The sequence below is a fragment of the Penicillium samsonianum genome (genome assembly GCF_028829775.1).
Source record: "Penicillium samsonianum strain IBT 33392 chromosome Unknown utg000003l_segment0_segment0, whole genome shotgun sequence".
NCBI classification, from domain to species: Eukaryota; Fungi; Ascomycota; class Eurotiomycetes; order Eurotiales; family Aspergillaceae; genus Penicillium; species Penicillium samsonianum.
Window position 1 is genome coordinate 6533754 of NW_026643261.1, and position 19237 is coordinate 6552990.

The 19237-nt window shown below is 50.3% G+C and overlaps 9 protein-coding genes across 9 annotated transcripts; 5 read left to right on the forward strand and 4 right to left on the reverse strand.

The window, feature by feature from the left end:
* Positions 1 to 522: 522 nt before the first annotated feature.
* N7471_006151 (MKT1 family protein) lies at positions 523 to 3085 on the forward strand (the record flags this gene model as incomplete). Its single annotated transcript, XM_057278870.1, has 6 exons — positions 523 to 529; positions 587 to 1167; positions 1230 to 2159; positions 2212 to 2690; positions 2752 to 2944; positions 2996 to 3085. The coding sequence occupies 6 exons, from the start codon at positions 523 to 525 to the stop codon at positions 3083 to 3085; spliced, it is 2280 nt and encodes a 759-aa protein (XP_057138480.1).
* Positions 3086 to 3545: 460 nt separating this feature from the next.
* On the forward strand, positions 3546 to 4737 carry N7471_006152 (protein disulfide isomerase family protein; the record flags this gene model as incomplete). Its single annotated transcript, XM_057278871.1, has 2 exons — positions 3546 to 4071; positions 4163 to 4737. 2 exons carry the CDS (start codon positions 3546 to 3548, stop codon positions 4735 to 4737), a joined length of 1101 nt encoding a protein of 366 aa, XP_057138481.1.
* Positions 4738 to 5284: 547 nt separating this feature from the next.
* Positions 5285 to 5698, reverse strand: N7471_006153 (heat shock factor-binding 1 family protein; the record flags this gene model as incomplete). The annotated part of the gene is made up of 3 exons (XM_057278872.1): positions 5285 to 5370; positions 5458 to 5557; positions 5618 to 5698. 3 exons carry the CDS (start codon positions 5696 to 5698, stop codon positions 5285 to 5287), a joined length of 267 nt encoding a protein of 88 aa, XP_057138482.1.
* Positions 5699 to 5990: 292 nt separating this feature from the next.
* On the forward strand, positions 5991 to 7109 carry N7471_006154 (EBP2 family rRNA-processing protein; the record flags this gene model as incomplete). Its single annotated transcript, XM_057278873.1, has 2 exons — positions 5991 to 6750; positions 6820 to 7109. 2 exons carry the CDS (start codon positions 5991 to 5993, stop codon positions 7107 to 7109), a joined length of 1050 nt encoding a protein of 349 aa, XP_057138483.1.
* Positions 7110 to 7440: 331 nt separating this feature from the next.
* On the reverse strand, positions 7441 to 8708 carry N7471_006155 (pseudouridine synthase PUS4; the record flags this gene model as incomplete). The annotated part of the gene is made up of 2 exons (XM_057278874.1): positions 7441 to 8585; positions 8636 to 8708. The coding sequence occupies 2 exons, from the start codon at positions 8706 to 8708 to the stop codon at positions 7441 to 7443; spliced, it is 1218 nt and encodes a 405-aa protein (XP_057138484.1).
* A 1156-nt stretch (positions 8709 to 9864) lies between these two features.
* On the reverse strand, positions 9865 to 10396 carry N7471_006156 (uncharacterized protein; the record flags this gene model as incomplete). The annotated part of the gene is made up of 3 exons (XM_057278875.1): positions 9865 to 10011; positions 10166 to 10251; positions 10387 to 10396. 3 exons carry the CDS (start codon positions 10394 to 10396, stop codon positions 9865 to 9867), a joined length of 243 nt encoding a protein of 80 aa, XP_057138485.1.
* Positions 10397 to 10659: 263 nt separating this feature from the next.
* On the forward strand, positions 10660 to 12812 carry N7471_006157 (uncharacterized protein; the record flags this gene model as incomplete). The annotated part of the gene is made up of 4 exons (XM_057278876.1): positions 10660 to 10954; positions 11034 to 11293; positions 11356 to 11514; positions 11574 to 12812. Exons 1-4 carry the CDS (start codon positions 10750 to 10752, stop codon positions 12810 to 12812), a joined length of 1863 nt encoding a protein of 620 aa, XP_057138486.1. The 5' UTR covers positions 10660 to 10749.
* A 1117-nt stretch (positions 12813 to 13929) lies between these two features.
* N7471_006158 (uncharacterized protein) lies at positions 13930 to 17879 on the reverse strand (the record flags this gene model as incomplete). The annotated part of the gene is made up of 4 exons (XM_057278877.1): positions 13930 to 13964; positions 14022 to 17483; positions 17533 to 17720; positions 17806 to 17879. 4 exons carry the CDS (start codon positions 17877 to 17879, stop codon positions 13930 to 13932), a joined length of 3759 nt encoding a protein of 1252 aa, XP_057138487.1.
* Positions 17880 to 18544: 665 nt separating this feature from the next.
* N7471_006159 (2-oxo-4-hydroxy-4-carboxy-5-ureidoimidazoline decarboxylase) lies at positions 18545 to 19200 on the forward strand (the record flags this gene model as incomplete). The annotated part of the gene is made up of 3 exons (XM_057278878.1): positions 18545 to 18942; positions 18999 to 19098; positions 19147 to 19200. 3 exons carry the CDS (start codon positions 18545 to 18547, stop codon positions 19198 to 19200), a joined length of 552 nt encoding a protein of 183 aa, XP_057138488.1.
* Between the last annotated feature and the right edge of the window lie 37 nt (positions 19201 to 19237).

Here is a 19237-nt window from a genome sequence, read left to right on the forward strand (position 1 = left end):
TCTAGATACTTAGTAAGGAAGATAAGTATTGTCTAGACGTTCGGAACATTTTGTTGCTCCATAATACATTGTGGATTTGTGGATTTGTGGGACTGTATTATTTCTATTTAGACACGTATTGGAGATGACTTCATTATAAGCCGTACATTCTTCGATAGAGAACAGATAAACAGGAACCTGGGTGGTAGCAGGAGCTGAGCATGGAATAACTAAATCAAATCCAAGTCAAATAAAAGATCAAAATCCCCAAAGAAGCGGTTGAAACAAGCGAAGACCAAAGTGATGTGATGCATTAGAGGCAAAAAAAATAACAGGGCCAACTCCAACTCCGCCTCCCCCCCCTCGTGATCTCGCTCTCCCCCATTCCGAAAACCCAAACAATCCCAGCTCCGATTCATCATATTCCTGATCACGGAGCTTTTGATCTGCTCTTACCTTTGATTTAACCTCTTGCTCCCCACCTTCGGGCTTTGATGCCCGGCGTTGCCGTACTTTCAGCCCGTGACAGATAGCTCCAGAACCATGCCGAGTACGCAATAACATAGCTCCACAATCGCATCAGCTAACCTTTTATCTCCATGACTAGTCCGTCCTCTCGATGAATGGGCCGTTGGCCGCACCCAGTCCCTACCCCTCTCAGCATTGAAGGGCGCTGTTATTGGCATCGATGCGTCGCACTACATCAATCAACACCTTGTGAACCAGTCAACCCGGGAAGCGCTCTTGGGCGCACTAGGCGGATTCCCGTTCGCCTTGAGGACCAACATCGAGAAGGAATTGCAGACCTTCAAGAACCTTGGTGTCGCAACTATCTTCGTCTTCAATGGGTTGGAATTCGGCAAGAAAGAGCATCGCACCCAGCCCGCAGCGTCGCGCTCATTCGAACAAGCTTGGGACCTTTACGACCAGCAACAGGCAGACCAGGTGGTTGACGCCTTCAGCAGTGCTGGTATGACCACCTACTATCCTTATTTCAATCTTTCCCCAGTGACGGACCCGTGGGGATTTTATCGTTACTATTGGTCACAGCGAAGCTTCCCAACACCCGCTGACACAACCGAACCCTCAGGCACCCCGCCCCCGGAGACCCTTTTCAAGTTCCTGCAACGGATTTTGACCCAGAACGGAGTGGAATTCATCGTAGCGCCATACAGCGCCGCGGCTCAGGTGAGTGGCTACCCTATGCGCCATGGTTGGATCGTTAAGTGCTAATTAATTTCTCTGACCAGCTCTCTTACCTCGCCCGCGGTAGCAATCCTGTGGTTGATGCCGTTTTTGCCCCCTCCGAAGCCCTCTTGTTTGACCTTGACAAGCTGGTCACCCGTATCGACACCGAGCCCGCGCAATTTTTCTGGATCACAAAGCAAACCTGCCAGGAGGAGCTGGGTCGACTTTCCAATGAACAATTCCTGGACTTCTGTTTACTGCTGGGCTCTCCCTTCCTGCGTTCCCTCCCACTTTTTGAGAACCCTGCTTACCCCGGTAAAAGCCCCACCATTCGCGATGCGTTGCCGATGTTCAATGCAGCTGGACGTAGTGCATTGACACTGTGTGCCCAATTTGAAGAGGATCGCCGTATGCAGGAGCTTCAATACGCAGACCTGTATAAGCGAGCGTATATGATTGTGAAGCACCATGTCTACATTGACGTGGAAGGTCGAGTCGGTCCCATGGATCCAGAGAATACCTCGTCGGATATGCATGAGCTTATCGGGCAGCGCCTCCCGGAGGAGCTGTACTTCTATCTCTCTAAAGGTATTATTGGAGCTGATGTACCAAACTTCCTCACAACTGGCGAAGTTCGCATCTCGCTACCGCTGGGTACCGAGGACACCGAGATTTACCGCCAGCTCGTGGGTGATATTTTGACACCTGTCCGCACTCAGTCTATTTGCCTTCTAGCAAACTCGCTTCACCGATTCTACCAAACGAAAGTCATTCGGATCCGCCCGTGGTTCGATGAGACCTCAGAGCGGACGATCAACCTCAAGGGCATCCCATCAGTCAAGGAAACCATCCATTCCTGGAAGATTCACGGAGAGCAATTCCCCGAAAGTATCAAGAAGCTTCAGGCGCCTCGCGGATCCTTTAAGTTTGCTGTCGAGAGCTTAAGCGACTCTGACTTTGCGTCCAAGTCATTTGCTAATAAAGAAACACCTGTAAGTTTACTCATAGGTTTGATGCTGCCTCGATAACTAACAGCTTTCAAAGGCCATCTCATCGCAGGAGGATATCTTATCTAATGTTATGTGGCGCTTCCTGCAACTGCGTGGATACGTGGACGACAAGCACAAGCTCACTCCGTGGGGCCAGTGTCTAGTGCAGGCACTATCAGCTATCGATCCTGCAGACAACCTCGAGGAACCTATATTCATTGCTATTGAGATGATCCGCTTGGGTCTCCTCAACACTAAGAACTGGTTTTCACATGTATCTGGCGGTCCCATGAGAGGGTCAGAAGACGACAAGACCTTCAATATGCTGGTATCGCGTGTTGCATGCGTTGCCAAGCTTCAGCACAAGAGCATTGGATATTCTGGACCTCTGAGCCGTCAACTTCTTTGCTACCGCTCTTTGATTTCTGAGGTGCGCTCTGCACTGAGGAATCTGATCGAGGTGGTACTCGCTGGTCTGCTGCTCAGTGGTGATGCTGATCGGGACCGCAACGACTGGACTGAGATGGCTATCAAGTATGTTCCTTCTAGACTAATTATGCTCCATCTGGATTGTTGTTCTAACCTAGTCTCTTAGGCTTCCGTTTATTGATGATAACGACTGTGGACTTGGAATTGCGGTTCGGACTTACCTCGATGACCTACCTCTACAGGCAAATCCGACATCGCCGGAGGCTCGAGCGGATGTGAAGGCGAAGGGCAAGGAATGGTTCCAACACAGCGAGAGCTTTATTGGAAACTTGGATTTGGCATTCAAGCTATGGGATGCGGTTAGTGTTTCCTGATGTTAAATGTTGACCAAAAGCTGATTTTCAAGATAGGTTTACGCAGGCACACAGAGTACGAGCAAGGAGTTCAAGGAAGCAAAGTTCTGGGAAGACGCAAACAAATGGCTGGCAGAGAGACGATGATATGGGCAAGCTTTGCCAACGACACCAATCAACCACCGCGAGGATTCTGGGTTAACAAGCGCAGCTTGCAATTGAAGTTTATGCCAACAGCTCCGATCTTGCCCAAGGAAATGCGATACCAGCAATTCTCCAGTGTATTACTAACTACTCAGGTAGCAACAGAGACAAAACAAATCAAGAAAATGAACAAGAAACTCGATACTACCCTAGAGCAGAATAATCAGATACGTAGCATAGGGGAAGTAGCATGCATGTAACTATATTATGGATGTCGTATCGTAGATGTCAACCTTGGAAGTAGATCCATGGATGGATGTGATCTGCGGAGCTGTGGAGTCACCAAGTGGCCTCTTCGGCTTTCTTTGTCATCGCCTCCCCGAGCTTTAACTCCGTCATCCACATTTCTTTGTGAACTCATACTTTCCCCGAAAGTATACTCACACCAAATTCCCTATACATAATGGCACGCTTGAGCTTCCTGCTCCTCGGAGCCCTCTCAACACTCAGCGGCTTCGCCACTGCAAGCAACTCCGCAGTGAAAGACCTCCTCCCCACCAACTTCGACGATGTCGTCCTGACCGGCAAGCCCGCGCTGGTTGAATTCTTCGCTCCCTGGTGCGGCCACTGCAAGACCCTCGCCCCGATTTACGAGGAGCTTGCGCAAACCTTCGCCTTCGCTGAAGACAAGGTCACCATCGCCAAGGTCGACGCCGACGAGAACCGCTCGCTAGGCAAGCGCTTTGGTATCCAGGGCTTCCCTACTGTCAAGTGGTTCGATGGAAAGAGCGACAAGCCGGAGGAATACAAGGGCGGTCGTGATCTCGAGAGCTTGTCCGCCTTCATCACCGAGAAGACCGGCGTCAAGCCTCGTAGCGCTGCGCAGAAGGAGGTTAGCAAGGTTGAGATGCTGAACGATGCCTCTTTCAAGACCGTTGTTGGTGGCGATAAGGATGTTCTGGTTGCTTTCACTGCGCCGTGGTGTGGACGTGAGTTGATTCCCTAATTGACCTACCTGCCTCTGGTCTAGTTTGGTCTAGTCTCATTTTCTGTTTTGCTAATTGTTCGTCCTTTGTTCAGACTGCAAGACCCTCGCTCCTACCTGGGAAACCCTCGCCAACGACTTCGCCCTCGAGTCCAACGTTGTTATCGCCAAGGTCGACGCTGAAGCTGAGAACTCCCGTGCCTTGAGCAAGGAACAGGGTATTACCGGATTCCCTACCATCAAGTTCTTCCCCAAGGGCTCGACCGAGGCTGAGTCGTACTCCGGCGCTCGCTCCGAGGAGGCCTTTGTCAAGTTCATCAACGAGAAGGCTGGTACCCACCGTGCCGTCGGTGGCGGTCTTGACAGCTTGGCAGGCACCATCGCCGTTCTGGACGAGATTGTTACTGAGAACGTCGCGGCGCAGAAGTTCGATAAGTTGGTGGCTGAGGTTAAGAAGGCCGCCAAGGGTCTGCCAGACAAGTACGCTGAGTACTATGTTAAGGCCGCGGAGAAGCTGAGCAAGAACGAGGGCTACGCTGTCAAGGAGCTCACTCGCCTCCGGAAGGTCCTGGCTAAGGGTGGCTCGGCCCCCGAGAAGCTGGATGATCTTCTCTCTCGCAGCAACATTCTCAGTCGCTTTGTTGGCGAGGAGAAGCACGATGAGCTTTAAGCGCTTGGCATTGCTATTTCTGGATGTTTGCATTTTTCCCTCTTGGATTTTTGGCTTAAAGCTCTAGTCACTGTGGTTCTAAACCGAGCACTGGGACTGCTACAAGGCATGGATTCGACGGAAATGGATAGAATTGTATGAGAAAATATTAGCTTGATGCTGTATATTGTACTAATTGAGTACCAATCTCGAGGTTACCCTCTCAAAAATGGCTATGTGATATATGAACTAGATCCACGCAAGTCAATAAAGAAGCATGGGTCTTCTGTACAAGTATCCTCGTTTGATTGTAGGGTATCTATGAAATCGTAAAAGCATAAGTATCAGAACCAGACACAGGCCAATTACATGGCTGTTCAATGCCTTCAATCCACACCCCCAGGAAGCATCATGCATGCCATAAGTAAAGTATGTGTTGGCCTATTGATACAGGGGTTTCAGCAGAGCTGGACAGCCCAAAAATGCAGTGCTTATTGCTCTCTCGCCAAAAACGCCGCGCGGTAAAAAGAATGCACAAAGTCGGAGTATGGGTAAATGGCGCTCATATTTATTTTGCCGGGGTCGGGACACCAGTCCCAGAAGATGCAGTTAAAGAAGCCTCCAGCTCATCAAGGCGCTTGGTCATTTCATCCACTGCGCATACACATAGGTTAGTACGCGGTCGCAGGTATGAAGATATATTGGTGGTGATGGTGGAGGATGATTGAGGCAGGGACTCACGTTTCCCGAACATCTCCGTAGAGACATTGTCGAATTTGCTTTGGAGTTCATTCAGTAGATCGTCCACAGCTGCGGTGAGCTGACCCTGGGCATCGGAGTTCTGATAGCATTAGTTAGTAAGAGCGACAAGTGGGGTTTGGAGCTTGCAGAAGGTATGTACCGGTTGGGATAGAAGAGACTCGCCTTCTGGTAGGGAGCTCTCTAGCTTGTCTGGAGAAGGAGACTTGGAATCGTCGACCATTGTGAGACTATGCAATCGCTGTACAGACTGTTTAGGGTATGTAGAGACGGGGGACAGTCGACAGGGCGGTGGACTCGATAAGAGACCGGGTTATATATATTTCCGAGATATTGCTACATGTGGACTAGTGTGGCCTTATCGGTGCCGCTAGCCCGATCAGGTCTGGCGTGATTTCAAAAAAATCCCGTGGATTCTCTGATGCGGGTTTGATAGCAAGTTGCTTTCTTCTTTTCAATTCCTTTCACATTACACAAAATACAAATTTCTCTTTGTATTTTAACACAAAGCAACAATGGGCAAGCGCAGCAAGTTACTCCAGGCTCTCGATGCCCACAAGGGCCGGGATTTCGACGCCGAGAAGCAGAAGAAATTGATCAAGGCCGCGGAAAAAAAGAAGGCTAAGAAGACTACTGCCGCCCCCGAGGACAAGATCGTGGAGGAGAAGAAGGAGGAAGAAGAGAAGGCCGCCAGCTCTGACGCCGAAGAGGAAGAAGAGGAGGAGGTCGACCAGGACGAGGAGATGGAGGATGACGAGGAAGAGGAAGAGGACATCCCACTCTCCGACCTCGAAGAAGACGAGCGTGAAGATGTCGTTCCTCACCAACGTTTGACGATCAACAACTCTGCCGCTATTCTCTCAGCCCTCAAGCGCATTTCCTTCATCGGCCCCAACACCCCATTCTCAGAGCACAACTCCCTAGTCTCGAAAGAGCCAATCGAGGTCGAAGACGCCAATGACGATCTGAACCGTGAATTGGCCTTCTACAAGGTCTGCCAGGCTGCTGCTACCCAGGCCCGTGGTCTGCTGAAGAAGGATGGCATTCCCTTCACGCGGCCGGGCGATTACTTCGCGGAGATGGTGAAGAACGATGAGCATATGAGCTTGATCAAGAAGAAGCTTTACGAAGAGGCTGCTGGCAAGAAGGCTTCTGCTGAGGCTCGCCGCCAGCGTGATCTTAAGAAGTTCGGCAAGCAGGTCCAGAACTCTAAGTTGCAGCAGAGACACAAGGAGAAGCGCGACATGTTGGAGAAGATCAACACGCTGAAGAAGAGTATGTTTTCATTTTACTCTTGATATCCTTTCATGAGTTTCGCAGTCGCTAACCTGATTTTTCACACAGAGCGCAAGGCTGACGGCTCTGCCCCTACCGACGACGCCAATGATATGTTCGACATTGCCATTGATGAGGCTACCCAGCCCGACAAGAAGCGTAGCCGTGGTGATGGCCCCGGTGGCTCGAAGCGCCAGAAGAAGGACGCCAAGTTTGGATTCGGAGGCAAGAAGCGCCATGCTAAGAGCGGTGATGCCGCATCCAGTGGCGATCTGAGCAACTTCTCCGCTAAGAAGATGAAGGGTGGCGCAAAGCGACCCGGCAAGAGCAAGAGAGTCCAAGCCAAGGGACGCAACTAATCGTTTTAACGTGATGGGTTATGTTGTGACATTGCATTTGTATCGTGCATCATGTAATTATTTTTTCTCGCTTGGGTCTGGATAACCAAAAAATGGCAGTTTTGATTTATTATCTCTTATGACTTGCCAATGTGAGACTTTGTAGCTATAGCCGAATTATAAAAGTGACAAGAGGTGAGCTCTAAGAATGAAAAGTTTCGAGATGCATATATTGGACGCTACATACACAATGAAAGGCAAGGCATGATACATAATATATTTAATTCAGGGGTTGATATTACAGATAGCAAGTCTATATACAAATGCTATATCATTTTAGAGACTCTATAGTCTATTGAGCTGCTTCAGCTTCAGCCTTGGTGGCCCTCTTCTCCTCCCACTCTGTCAAAAACTTCTCCACCTTCGGTCCCCAGACCTCTTCGCCAGCGTCAAGGTCCTTGTACTCCAGAACCTTGTCAGCGGAGAGTTCATAGTCACCTTGACGACTGCGCACTAGCTCGCTCATCATAGCACAGCTGCCAACAGCTTTGCCCAGATCATGTGCCAGCGAGCGGACATAGAAGCCTGACGTGACAGTCATCTTGATCTTTACCGCCGGAGGCTGGGGCTTGGGCTCCTCTGCAGGCACAACAGGGACCTCTGTAGTTGCAGGTTCGGGGGCAGTAGGTTCAGGTGCTGCAGGCGCGGCCTCGGTCTCAGACACCTTTAGCTTCTTAGCAGCCTCCGCACTGTCATCCTTCGCCTCATCCGCCGGGGGTGGCGACTTCCGCTTAGTAGAAGAAGCCTCGGGGACTTGACTCGCAGCTTCACCTTCGGCCGATGGCTCAGGCACAGAGGCTTCCTGATCAAGAAGCTTCTCAGCGACAGCCTTCTCATCACCAGTCATCTCCTCCTCGGGCCATTTGTGCTCGTGCGTGCCGGGCTCGTACCACTCCACAATCTCCATGTTCAAGACCTCAACGGGCCGATGCTTAATCTCAACCGGGGGCACCTTGCCCTCGCGCGCATACTCATACAACTTCTTTCCATTCACCCGCAAAGCAGAGAAAATGGGCGGCTGCTGCATGATGTTCCCGCGGAACTGTTCCAGCGCCTTCTCGACTGCTTCGCGCGTGATGTGTTCGTAGGGCGCGCGACGCACGATTTTTCCAAGACGGTCGTAGGTATCTGTCTCCACGCCGAAGGTCACAATGGTTTCGTAGCTCTTGGTGCAGGCCAGGAAATCCTGGAGGGACTTTGTGCCCTTGCCAATTCCGGTGATGAGCACGCCTGTCGCGAGCGGGTCCAAGGTTCCGCCGTGGCCGATCTTCACGTCGAGGCGTTGGTGGCGACGGCGTTTGCGCTGGAACTGGCTCTCACGCTCACGGCGTGCGCGTTCCTCTTCTAACCATGGTCTGAATGTCTTGGAGGGGTTGAAGTGCTTCTGCAAAGTGCGGATCACGTCGGCGGAGGTAACGCCTTGCGGCTTGTGGACGGCTATCGGGGAAGTTAGATCGAAGTCTTGCTTTAGCAGGACTTAAGCTCACCGAATACGCCTTCGAGGATCTTCTCGCCAGACATTGTTTTGCGAAAAAGTCGAAAACCTGGAGGGAATGGCATCTGGTGAGATGGGAGGCAATCCAAAATGGAAAAAAGTTATTTTGGTAGAGATTTGGCTCCCGCCTTACGGCAGTTCTTTGGGACCACGGCAAGGCGCTTGGCCAATGATTATTTATATACAGGTTTCCAGATCATGTATGGGCGATATGTATAGATATTACAGTAGTATATATATTAAAGGCCTTGGTATGATGTTAATGTCCTTTCCAAGTGCAATTTGAAGGCTTGTCAAGGCATCTCTTTGATGTCCTTGTAGATTCCATTTTTCAGATTCTCTTTTCTCTTATAGCAGAGTGAAAATAACTGGCATAAAGTGGAAGCCAGGATGATAACTAAATTCCTATTAAAATAATTAGGGCACTTCAAGACGCCATTGTTGCCGCACCCCTTGACATGCTATTCTACACTGACTATAGTGCTTCAGAATCCACCCTTTTTGAATACTTCGTCTTACAGCCATAGATAATGTTGATTTTGTACAATGAATAAATACATAAGTCTCTACCTAATACACAGCTGTGACCAACTGACGCATTCCTCGTCTGTCGGAGTGCAACAGCCAAGCCATTCGACAAGGTTCTCTTATCTCAGCCCTAGGCATGGCTCCGTGATTACAAGCCCTTGGATCTGGCATCAGCATATTGTCAGCTCTACGATAATCACTGATGCGATAGCGCTGGATCTTTCTAGCGCCGGTGCCACACTGGCAAACACTGGTGCCTCGTCCTCAACCGATGCATATGACATTCCTAGAAATGATAAGACTGAACCCAAGACCGCTTAACATTCCCCCTCTCAATATGACACTAGCAAGAATGTTATTGGCACCTAAGCCTTTGCACATCAAAGCTAATATCATCCATACTGGTACTGTTCTCGAACACAGACAAGACACGCTCTCCTGACTTAGGTTAGATTCAAAGACCGACAATTTGATGTTTAGCCTAGAGGGCGTTTTGCTCCTGGTCGATTTTGTGGATGAAGAGATCAGACAGACAAGCCCTCGAAAGAAAATATATGGGCCCCAGCCCTATAATAGAGTCGACAATCCCGCCGATCCTTAGAAGGCTCCATCCTGCATATTCGGCCACAAACCCAGACCATTGAATGGTGGATTGGGCTTCTGCCATGCCTCAACAAGCTTCACATAGCGGTTTTAATTTTGCATTGACTGAGAGCAGTCCTCTGAAAATGGTATGCCTAGCAGCGTCTGGAAAGTCTCCTTATCAATCACGATAAACCTCAGGTAGCTGGGGAACCTGTCGCGTATATTCCGCTTATTAGCCCAGGCCTTAAAATAAGACTAGGCATTGTATATCGATGAGCCATTAAACTGGGTTGCATCATCAACAGTTCGCGGCTCATACTTAGCCTATAATTCATCGAAGTCGGCCTTGTCGACTTAATTTGCCCTGCTGCTTACGCTATAGGTCTTTATATATCTTGTAGAATGTCACTTTAATGTATGAGGTGATAATGTTAGATATCTCTGGGATTGAGATATCGCACTGTGGGGTGTAGGTCGCGCCGTAGATTGTGAAGCCTTCGGTTGGTTCATTACAGTTGAGTCAGTGTTAAAGGCGGCGTAGATATTTTGGTAGCTAGGGGTATAATGCTGCTGCCGGTTTAACGTGCAACATTATGGTACATGGTGGTAGATAGATATGTACATACATACCTAGGTACATATGCAGGTAACCTTTTAAAAGTCTGGAATATCAGATCAGAGTTTAATTTAGATCAGATCCGTGTACCCGTGGACCACTGTAACCTTAAATTCCCTCTTATGCAATTGTGCATTACCCACGTGATACTAGATGTATTAATCCCCGATAAATCAGGCAGAGCTCCCTGTAATTAATTGCGGGTAACTTGCTGTATCCGTAATTTACTGGCGGTCGATGACTTCGACAGTTCACAACTACAAGATTCCATTCCAAGTCACCTTCTTCTTATTCTCATATTCTCAGTTGCTTAACCTCACCTTCCTATCAACACTTCAAAATACATTATCGCCGACACCCACCATGCCAATTCCACCATGACGTCCCGCGAAGAAACCGTCCTAGCTCCCACCGATGCCTCTATCACTGATGAGAACGATTGGTGGGAGTTCGGTCTGACCGATGTGAAGGTCCTAAAGCCCGGGAAGATGCTATATGCAAACCTACTGGACGCTACCGAACAGAACCCAGTACAGGTGATCGGCTGCTTAGAGCCGCTTCGTGAGGACCAGGAACACTTGGGTGCGTATCGTTGCAGTTACAAGCCCGTTATCAATGCGAGTTTATCAAGCAGCTTGCTGACCAGTCACTCGCTCAGCAGTGCTCAACCCGGACAACCCTCCTAAGCGCATTATTATTGACGAGGTCACACACTATGCCTACGGCCAAACCGAAGATAAGAGCATTGAGCTCTGGGTTGCCGGTAAGGCGGGCTGGTACGACATCATTTCGCCCGCCAAGGGTTTCACACCCACATACAATCGCATGGTCCAGGCCATTGATATGCTGTATTTCCTGGTCGATAAGCATCAGCAAGGAAAGAGACAGATCAATCCCTCTTTTAGGAGTCTCTGTGAACAAGTGAGTCTTTCGAATCTGGGTTATGCTATACAAACGGAGGCCTAATATTCATCCACCCTCAGTACACTTACCACACATATGGCTCATGTGAGACCCGAGAACAGTCAGCTGAGGTATTTGCGACACATGCTTCCTTCTTGCTTCGCTGCATGATCCAAGGTGATGCAGATGTGGAATGGAAGAAGACAAATGTCTTCGTCCATCTGCGTCGCCTATTTAATGTGAGTGAAGAAGTACCCTCGTTTACAAAAGCCTCTTTGCATACTGATAATAAGCCTAGGATGAGTATAATAGGCTGATGGAAGAACTTTCGCCCTCTGAGGAAAGCGAAACTGAAACCCAAGACGAACCAGAAGTGACAACTCCTCGACATCAGCCTGCGGCAATCTCAAAATCACAAGCCGATGCCATCTATCAGTTGCTCAAGGATCTCAGAGAAGAAGGTCACTTGGCAAAGCGGCGCCTGCATATTGACCTCCTGGGAGAGCGCTTGGCAGAACGATTCTCTTTCAGCAACGAAGATGCCCAGAAAGTCATTGCCATCAGGGCAAGCACCGTGCTGGAAATGATGGAAGAAGAGGACTTTAGATGGTCTCGCTATGTCATCCATAGGGAACTCACACATGCATCCACGAAATCCGCCCCTCTGCCAGGTGCACTCTTAACCCCCCTGGATTCGCAGGAAGAATCCAGCGACGATGAACGGTACGTCCGGACTCAGAAGTCTGTGCTGCGTCCAAAAGTCCACACGGTCTCCAATAAAGTGACCGGCAAGCGAAACCGCAATGCCTCCACAAACCAGCAGACAGTCGAATCCAACGACGAAGACCAAGAGGACACCGATGAAATCGACGAGATCGACGAGGTCGAAACACCCAGCAAAACCCGTGGCCATGAACTAATCAGAGATCCATTCTCAGCCACAAAGCCTCGGACTCGCTCGTTCTTGTCAGCCTCCTCGAGCGGCGCCGGCTCCTCTCTTATGAAGAGCCTGTTCAAGGACAATATCAAGAAAGACAAACTCCAGACTCCTCCCGTATCTTCGTCGCCCTCACGGCAAAAGCTTCTGTCTCCAGAGCTGGATCCCGCCCCAGATACGTCACAGGAAGTTGAAGAGTTCATCGACGATACTTCTGATACCTGGACATGCCGCATGCCCGGATGCGAGAAGGTGATTTCGACGACCGACAGAATCGAGCGCAAGAAACTTATTGGGGACCATGCCGGAGAGCACGAGTGGGAGACGCAGATGAAGGTCGAGCTGATGGAGTCGGAGAAACGCATGCATTCTTCCTTCCCCGTCAACAACCTCATGCAATACGTCGTTGACGCGCACGTGCTGCAAATGCGCGCCGCATTCCCGGAGTTCTATTCTGCTAAAGAAAATAGCACGGCTCAGAACGGTGAACATCCCCTGGATGAAGAGACATCCATTCCGGAGACCGGGGGATTAGAAGAGGAGGACGAAGAAGATGATGAAGATCAGGAGCTTGAGGACCTTGCGAACGGCTACACCTGATCTATTCATCCCGAAATTAACGATCGTTATGTGCCACGACGTTCATCGGAAACCGGAAACACGATTGAACAATTAAACCCTCACATCGCTGGACTTTGATGATTACAAGATACAACTGAGCCAGTTGACGGGATTAGAACACAGCGCCATACACCTACAGAGCTCTCCTCTCAGGTATGTTATAAAATTACTTCTTATTCGCAGCTGTCAAGAACACTGTCTAACTGTTTTCTTTGCCGACAGAGATACCCACACACATCACCGTGGAATAATGGCGTTGGGTGCTAGAGGAAACAGGCTAACAGGGAAGGTGTCTCCTACGGAACGAATTCGCTAGACATGCACATCCCTAGAGGTTTGATGGACACTATGCTTTGCTGATGATTCTTTCGGATTGGGCTGGTTTCTTCCACTTGATACCCCCGCCCAAAGTAGGTAGAACCACATAGGTTGAAATAGCACAATTGAGATATATTCTCTTACTCCAATGTATTACTACCAGCCAATACAAGCCTTGAACATCAGTCAAATGGCACGCGCAGAACCAAAAGAGAATCGGACCATCCGTTCAAAGTACACTTTCCAAGTTTAGCGTGTACGAAGATAGCAATCAGAAGACAGATTAGAATATAAAACTTCTAGAAGTAATCCAAGAGAAGAAGAGAACACAGTGCGTTGAATAGAACACCAACACTCTATACGAAAGCACGGAGTGTGTATGCAAGAGCAAAGTCAATTAAGAAAAGCGAGCAAAAGGAGGGGCAAAGAAATACTGTCTGTCTGTACACGGCGAAGAACAGTAGATTGGTATTGAGAGAAGTGGGAAAGGAAAAGAAAGAGAAAGAGAAGCTCTTTTGACTCGGAGGGGTATACCAAGAACACGCCACATATATCACAACACATACACAACAGATTGAGAGATAAGAGAGAGGAAAAAGATATAGAGATACAGAGAGGATTGTAGAAAAGATAAGAAATAGATGTCGAAGGAGGTGTAGCAAGATGCGTGTAGTTGGGAAAGGAAAAGAAAAGGCGGGTGATGAAGCCCAGAAGAGAATGAAAGTGGAAGACAGGACTATCGGCGTGAGGAGTCCTGTCGTTTGACCAAATGTGAGGATTATTGCTGGTGGGCACTGTGAGCCTCGACGAGAGCTGTGGATGATTAGCTATTTATTCTCCCAATTTCGAAGAAATGCAATGGATACTTACTCTGAAGAGCAGAGGCTTGTCCCTGTCTGGATTCACAAGCACACTGCAGCGTGTTTCCATCTAAGAAGTCAAGCAAGATGCTGTTGGGCAATTCCTGCATGTCTTCATCGGGAAGACAAGGAGTGCGGAACTCGGTGAGATGGTAGCGTTTAGTCATGTTCCGGTTGGTGGCATCATTGGTGCCAGGCGTGAGAACAACGTATCCCTGTTCATCGATGCGCATGACCCGACGCTTCCACAGAAGAGTTTCTGGGAACTGGACGTTCACTTCGCCAATGTCGATGGGCTCTGAGGTACGCGAGCTAGCAGACCCTGAAGCCTTACTAGACCCATTTGTGAAGGTGGGAACATACTCCTCTTCCTTGACTGGTGAGCTGAGGGCTCCGATAATGCTGCGGCGAGAGTTGGATGTGATCGAGGACATGCGGCGCATGAGTCGTGAGGTGCGAGATATCTTCTTATCCTCGGATGTGGAAGAGGCGGATTGAACGCTGTCGTCGGTCCTAGAGCGCGAGGGGAGAGAGGGGCGGCTTCCGGGACGGCTGCCAGGGCGAGATGTCGTTTGGCGACTAGACGCAGTAGATGAAATTGACATGCTTCGGTCCTGGGGACGGCTGGCAGGCTCGATAGGCGAGGTCTGAGGGAGCGGTGCCTCCTCGGCTGTCTCATGCTCCACAGTCAAAGGACTGGCCTGGAGGTTGACAACATCGGACTCCGAGGGCTCAAGTCCAGAAGACCCGGGAGAGATATCTGCATCGCGCACGATACGGGCTGTCACGGAAACAGAGCTAGCAGGGCGCGTAGCATCTACAGACACCTGACGGTTGTGCCGACTCAAGCTCGGCGCACCGGCAAAGCTCTCGGGGACGTGAGCAGAATGCATTGTGCTCGGTGGAGGAGTTTCGTGGTTCCCGCTGGGCACCGAGATAGATGCGCGTTTGCGAAGGTTCTCGAAAGACGAGGAGGCTGATGGCCCACCTATAGCCGGACTCGCGCCCAAGGGAGTGCCTTCCCGGCTCGAAAACTTTTCAAGAGCCTTGATGCGACTGGAAATTCCAGAGGAGACGTTGATCTTCTTGGCCATGAGTACCGGCGTAGGCGGGCCATTTTCAGAGTGTGAGCTAGAAATGGACCGGCCCACTGCAAGAGCTTGCAGACCCGACGGTGATCCCATAGAGAACGGGCTCGAGACGGCGCGTGAATTCTTCCAGGCGTGATCGACGCCGTTGGGTGATTTCACAGATACCGGTCTGGCCTCCTGGACAGTAGCCGAGGTCAATTCCTCCATGAATGAATCGTCGGAAAGGAGGTTGTCGTCGTCCGAGAACTCTAGAGTAGGCACTTGAATAGGCTCTAGGCGGACCCTGCGCCTCTGGTCTAGGGTAAGAGGCTCGGCTTTCTCAGCAATCGGGTGATCAGGGGTCGGCTCGTCCACCTCGATCGAGACAAAAACGGGGGAGGCTGGCGTTTCCGTGCCAGTGCTTTCTGGAGGGATAACAGAGGGGGCGGAGGGGAGGGGAACCACCTGAGGGACCTCTGCTGAGATAGGCACCTCAGAAGGCTCGTCAGTTGGCACATATGCAACTGGGGAAAGTTCGAAATGTGTTTCGGAGACGTCCCCTGAATCAGGTTGCGGGGCATCCGAAGGCTCATTTTGAAGTGGGACATCAGGATTAAAAGTAGGTGGGGCGAGATCAGGGATTACGGAGTCCTCGTGCTCAGTGCGTGTTTCATCCTCAGGGGGTGTCTGCAGTGTTTCTGCCTTGACAGTCTCTGAAGGTGTAGCAGCGCGATCGGCTGAGATAGAACTGTCGGCACTTGTGCCTGTGGGTAAGGATGGCCCATCCTCAGCGCTGGTAGGAGGGAGATCAACGATCGGTTCTGATTCAGCCTCGAGAGGCTCAGAAGGCTGCTCTGGCTCAGGCGTCACAGCAGACTCAACAATCGGTTCGGTGACTGGTTCAAGGATAGCCTCGGAATTTGCGTCAACAGGCTTAGGAGCAATTTCGGGAATGGGCTCAGCAACTGCCTCCACGACGAGCTCAGGAGCGGATTCAACAATGGTCTCAGGGACGGGTTCTGCGACAAGTTCAAGAGTGGAGTCATGAGCAGGCTCGAAGGCGGGTGTGAGGACAGCTTCGGAAGTTGGGCCAACAGGCTCAGGAGCAAGTTTGGGACTGGGCTCAGGAACATATTCGGGGGCAAGTTCAAGGGTGGATTCATGAACAGGCTCGAAGGCAGGTTTAAGAATAGACTCGGGAACAAGCTCAGGGGCGGACTCAGGAGGCACGGGTGAATTGTCCGAAGGGAAGTCCTGTTGATCTTGTTGAATTGTCTCCGGCTCAGACAGCAGCATTTCAGAATCAGGATAGTGAATCTGAATGAGATTCTCTTTATCGTCATCCAAATTTTTGGCAATATCCTTCACTGGTTTGAGCTCTCCTTCCTCCGAGACCTGCTTCTTCTTCGTTTCCTCCGCACGCTTAGCCATATTCTTCCTTCGTTGCTGCAAAGCCTTCATCAAACGTTCTTTCTCAGGGGTCAATCCCGAGGAGGTCGACAACGCTCCAAGAGATTTGGCGCCAGGGGAAAGTTGAGGTCTCGAAATAGGAATAGAGGGGGGTGGAACCAGCAAAGGTGGGACTGGCGGGACACGACTAGTGGGCTTGGTTGCGAAAGTGCTCCCCTGAGATCGAGGGCGGGGCGGATCACCGTTTTGCTTCCGCAGGGAGGAAGAGCGCATATTTGTCGGCAGGGAAGCAACAGGGCGCTGGTCTACATTTCGAGAACTGCCTGATGTGCGGGGTCTTCCACTGCTATCCACGGACGGTCGGGGTCCCAGCTTAACCTTAGGAGTGTATCCCGCGGCCCGTTCCAAATCTCGGAGTGAGGGGCGGGTGGATTGGGTGGACAACCGGGCCTCTTCTGAAGGACGGGGGAATTCATCCAAGATAGTTCGGTACCTGGAGCTGGAGGGAGAGCGATCTGATTTTATGGACCTGGGGGACATTGTTGCCGACTGTGGTTCAATGGGACTCCCTCGAGAGATTGTGGCTCTAGAGCTCGCCCGGGATGGGGGTGGCATGAGGTCGACTGACGCTTTTTCGCTTTCTGGTGATGTCGGAGGTAATTCTGGTTCCACGGGGGGTTCAATGGGTGACGGCACTAGGGTAGCTTCCGACTTGACGCTCCTTGGTCTGCGTCGGGCCTCCGATTGGGGAGGTGGGATTGGTTTTGGAGCTTCATCCTTTGCGCCATTTTCCTCAGCATCTTCCGTGATTTCCATCAGCCTGCGGCGGCGAAGAGAGCTCGAAGAAGAGGTAATCGAAGTCGAGGCGGTATGGAGGAGACACGCGGAGGACAAGGCGCTTTCGGTGAGATCGGAGGCTTTGGACAGAGGAAGGACAGTGTCGTTTGGGGTGAACTTGTCGGTCACGGACTGGAATTGGACATTGCTTCGGGCTGGGACAGATTAGACCAACTTCTATGAAAAAGGTATTGATGGGCATACCTAGTATGAGCCGGGATAACCCCTCCGGCATGTAGCGGATGATCACTTTTCTGCGCCGGTATTGAAGGAAGCCATAGAGTGGCGAGCATTCCTCGTAGCTGTTGATGGCATTCCGGATTTCAGGCACCCCGCCGGTGCCTCGTTCGTGGAGAGCAACCTCATCTCTTGCAACATAGTGTAGTAGAAACCTGAAACATAGGGGTGTCAGTGACGTGAAATTTATGTGTATCTGTCGCACGGTGGACAGTTGAAACACCGAAAGGGGTTACTCACCACCCGCCCGCATCGGCCAGGGCACTTTGGTAGGCTTCCACGACGGGGGCAGTATCGAGCCCATTCAAAGACATGGCGTGAGCCGCATGGAGGACAGAGGAGGCGCAATGCCGAAGGTAATGGGAGTGAAGAGGGGAGAATAGGGAGAAGTGGCCCTAGAAAGACACTAAAAGTTGACTTGGGGTCGGATCTTTAGATCGCGATGTGCCCAATCAAGGCCGAAGTGCAGATTTGGGCTGTTTCATGAAAACAAAGTTGGTTTAGGCGAACTCTTCTCAGGGGGAACATGTTCTCATTTGGGCTCCACCTTTGATTATCCCAATTTAAATATCAAAGTCTTTATTATACATAAGTAGAATCCTACATCAAGTCCTTGGATTCTTCGGTATGTTAAAAAGGTACAGGTACAACCTTGGAAGCTACATTTGTCCATATGGAATGCGTGATCATTGGGATTGTATGCTTTCAAGGGAATAAGGAGTAAATAAGTCCAGATGTTGTTAAACTAAACATATGAAACACACTAGATAAAATATAAATAGTTAACTATAATTATAGTTAATAGTTAATAGTTCTAATAGTTACAATATAACTTGAAGCCATAACACATACACCCGCTGTTCTCCGCCTCGGCGTCCTCCGAAAGCGGGAGCTCAGATATCTATTTTATAAGTACATACTTAACTGCAATACATTCCCCTGACATTCATATCCATACTCTTATACAATAATCTACAATATGGCTGACCTCCCCCCGCTATCGACGATCCCTTCCCTACCCCAAGAGACCCAGCTTCGGGTGCTCGATACCCTCTTCGAACCCTCCCCAGAGCTCCACCGACTGATGATCCCTGTTCTGGCCAACCAGACCTTCTCTTCATACCCCAGCCTCATCGATGCTGTAGGGGGTCGCATGTCTGCACTCTCAGCCCCGAATTCACCTACCGACCGAGACGTGCTCTTTGGCATTTTGGGATCGCATCCGCGTCTTGGCCGGGCCCCAGCCAACCCAGAACATCTGAGTGAGCTGAGCAAAAAGGAACAGGCCCAATTGAATGAAGGCGCAGAGGAACAGGCGGAAAAGTTACGAGCACTGAATGCGGAATACGAGGGAAAGTTCCCAGGGTTGCGGTTTGTGTAGGTCCATGTCTCTTGCGCAGTCATCTATACATATTGACTTGGGGGATATATAGCACATTTGTCAATGGGCGCAGTCGCGACGTGATTATGGTCGAGATGCGCCAGCGCATTGACCGGGGTAATGCGGAGAAAGAGATTGAAGAGACCATTCAGGTAATGTTCTCTTATCGTTGAGTTGCTATATATACTGACTTCGTGAAGGGCATGTGTGATATTGCAAAGGACCGAGCGAGAAAGCTTCAATCACGCATTTAATACAGTTCTATGTTTTATTTTCTATCTATGTTCTATA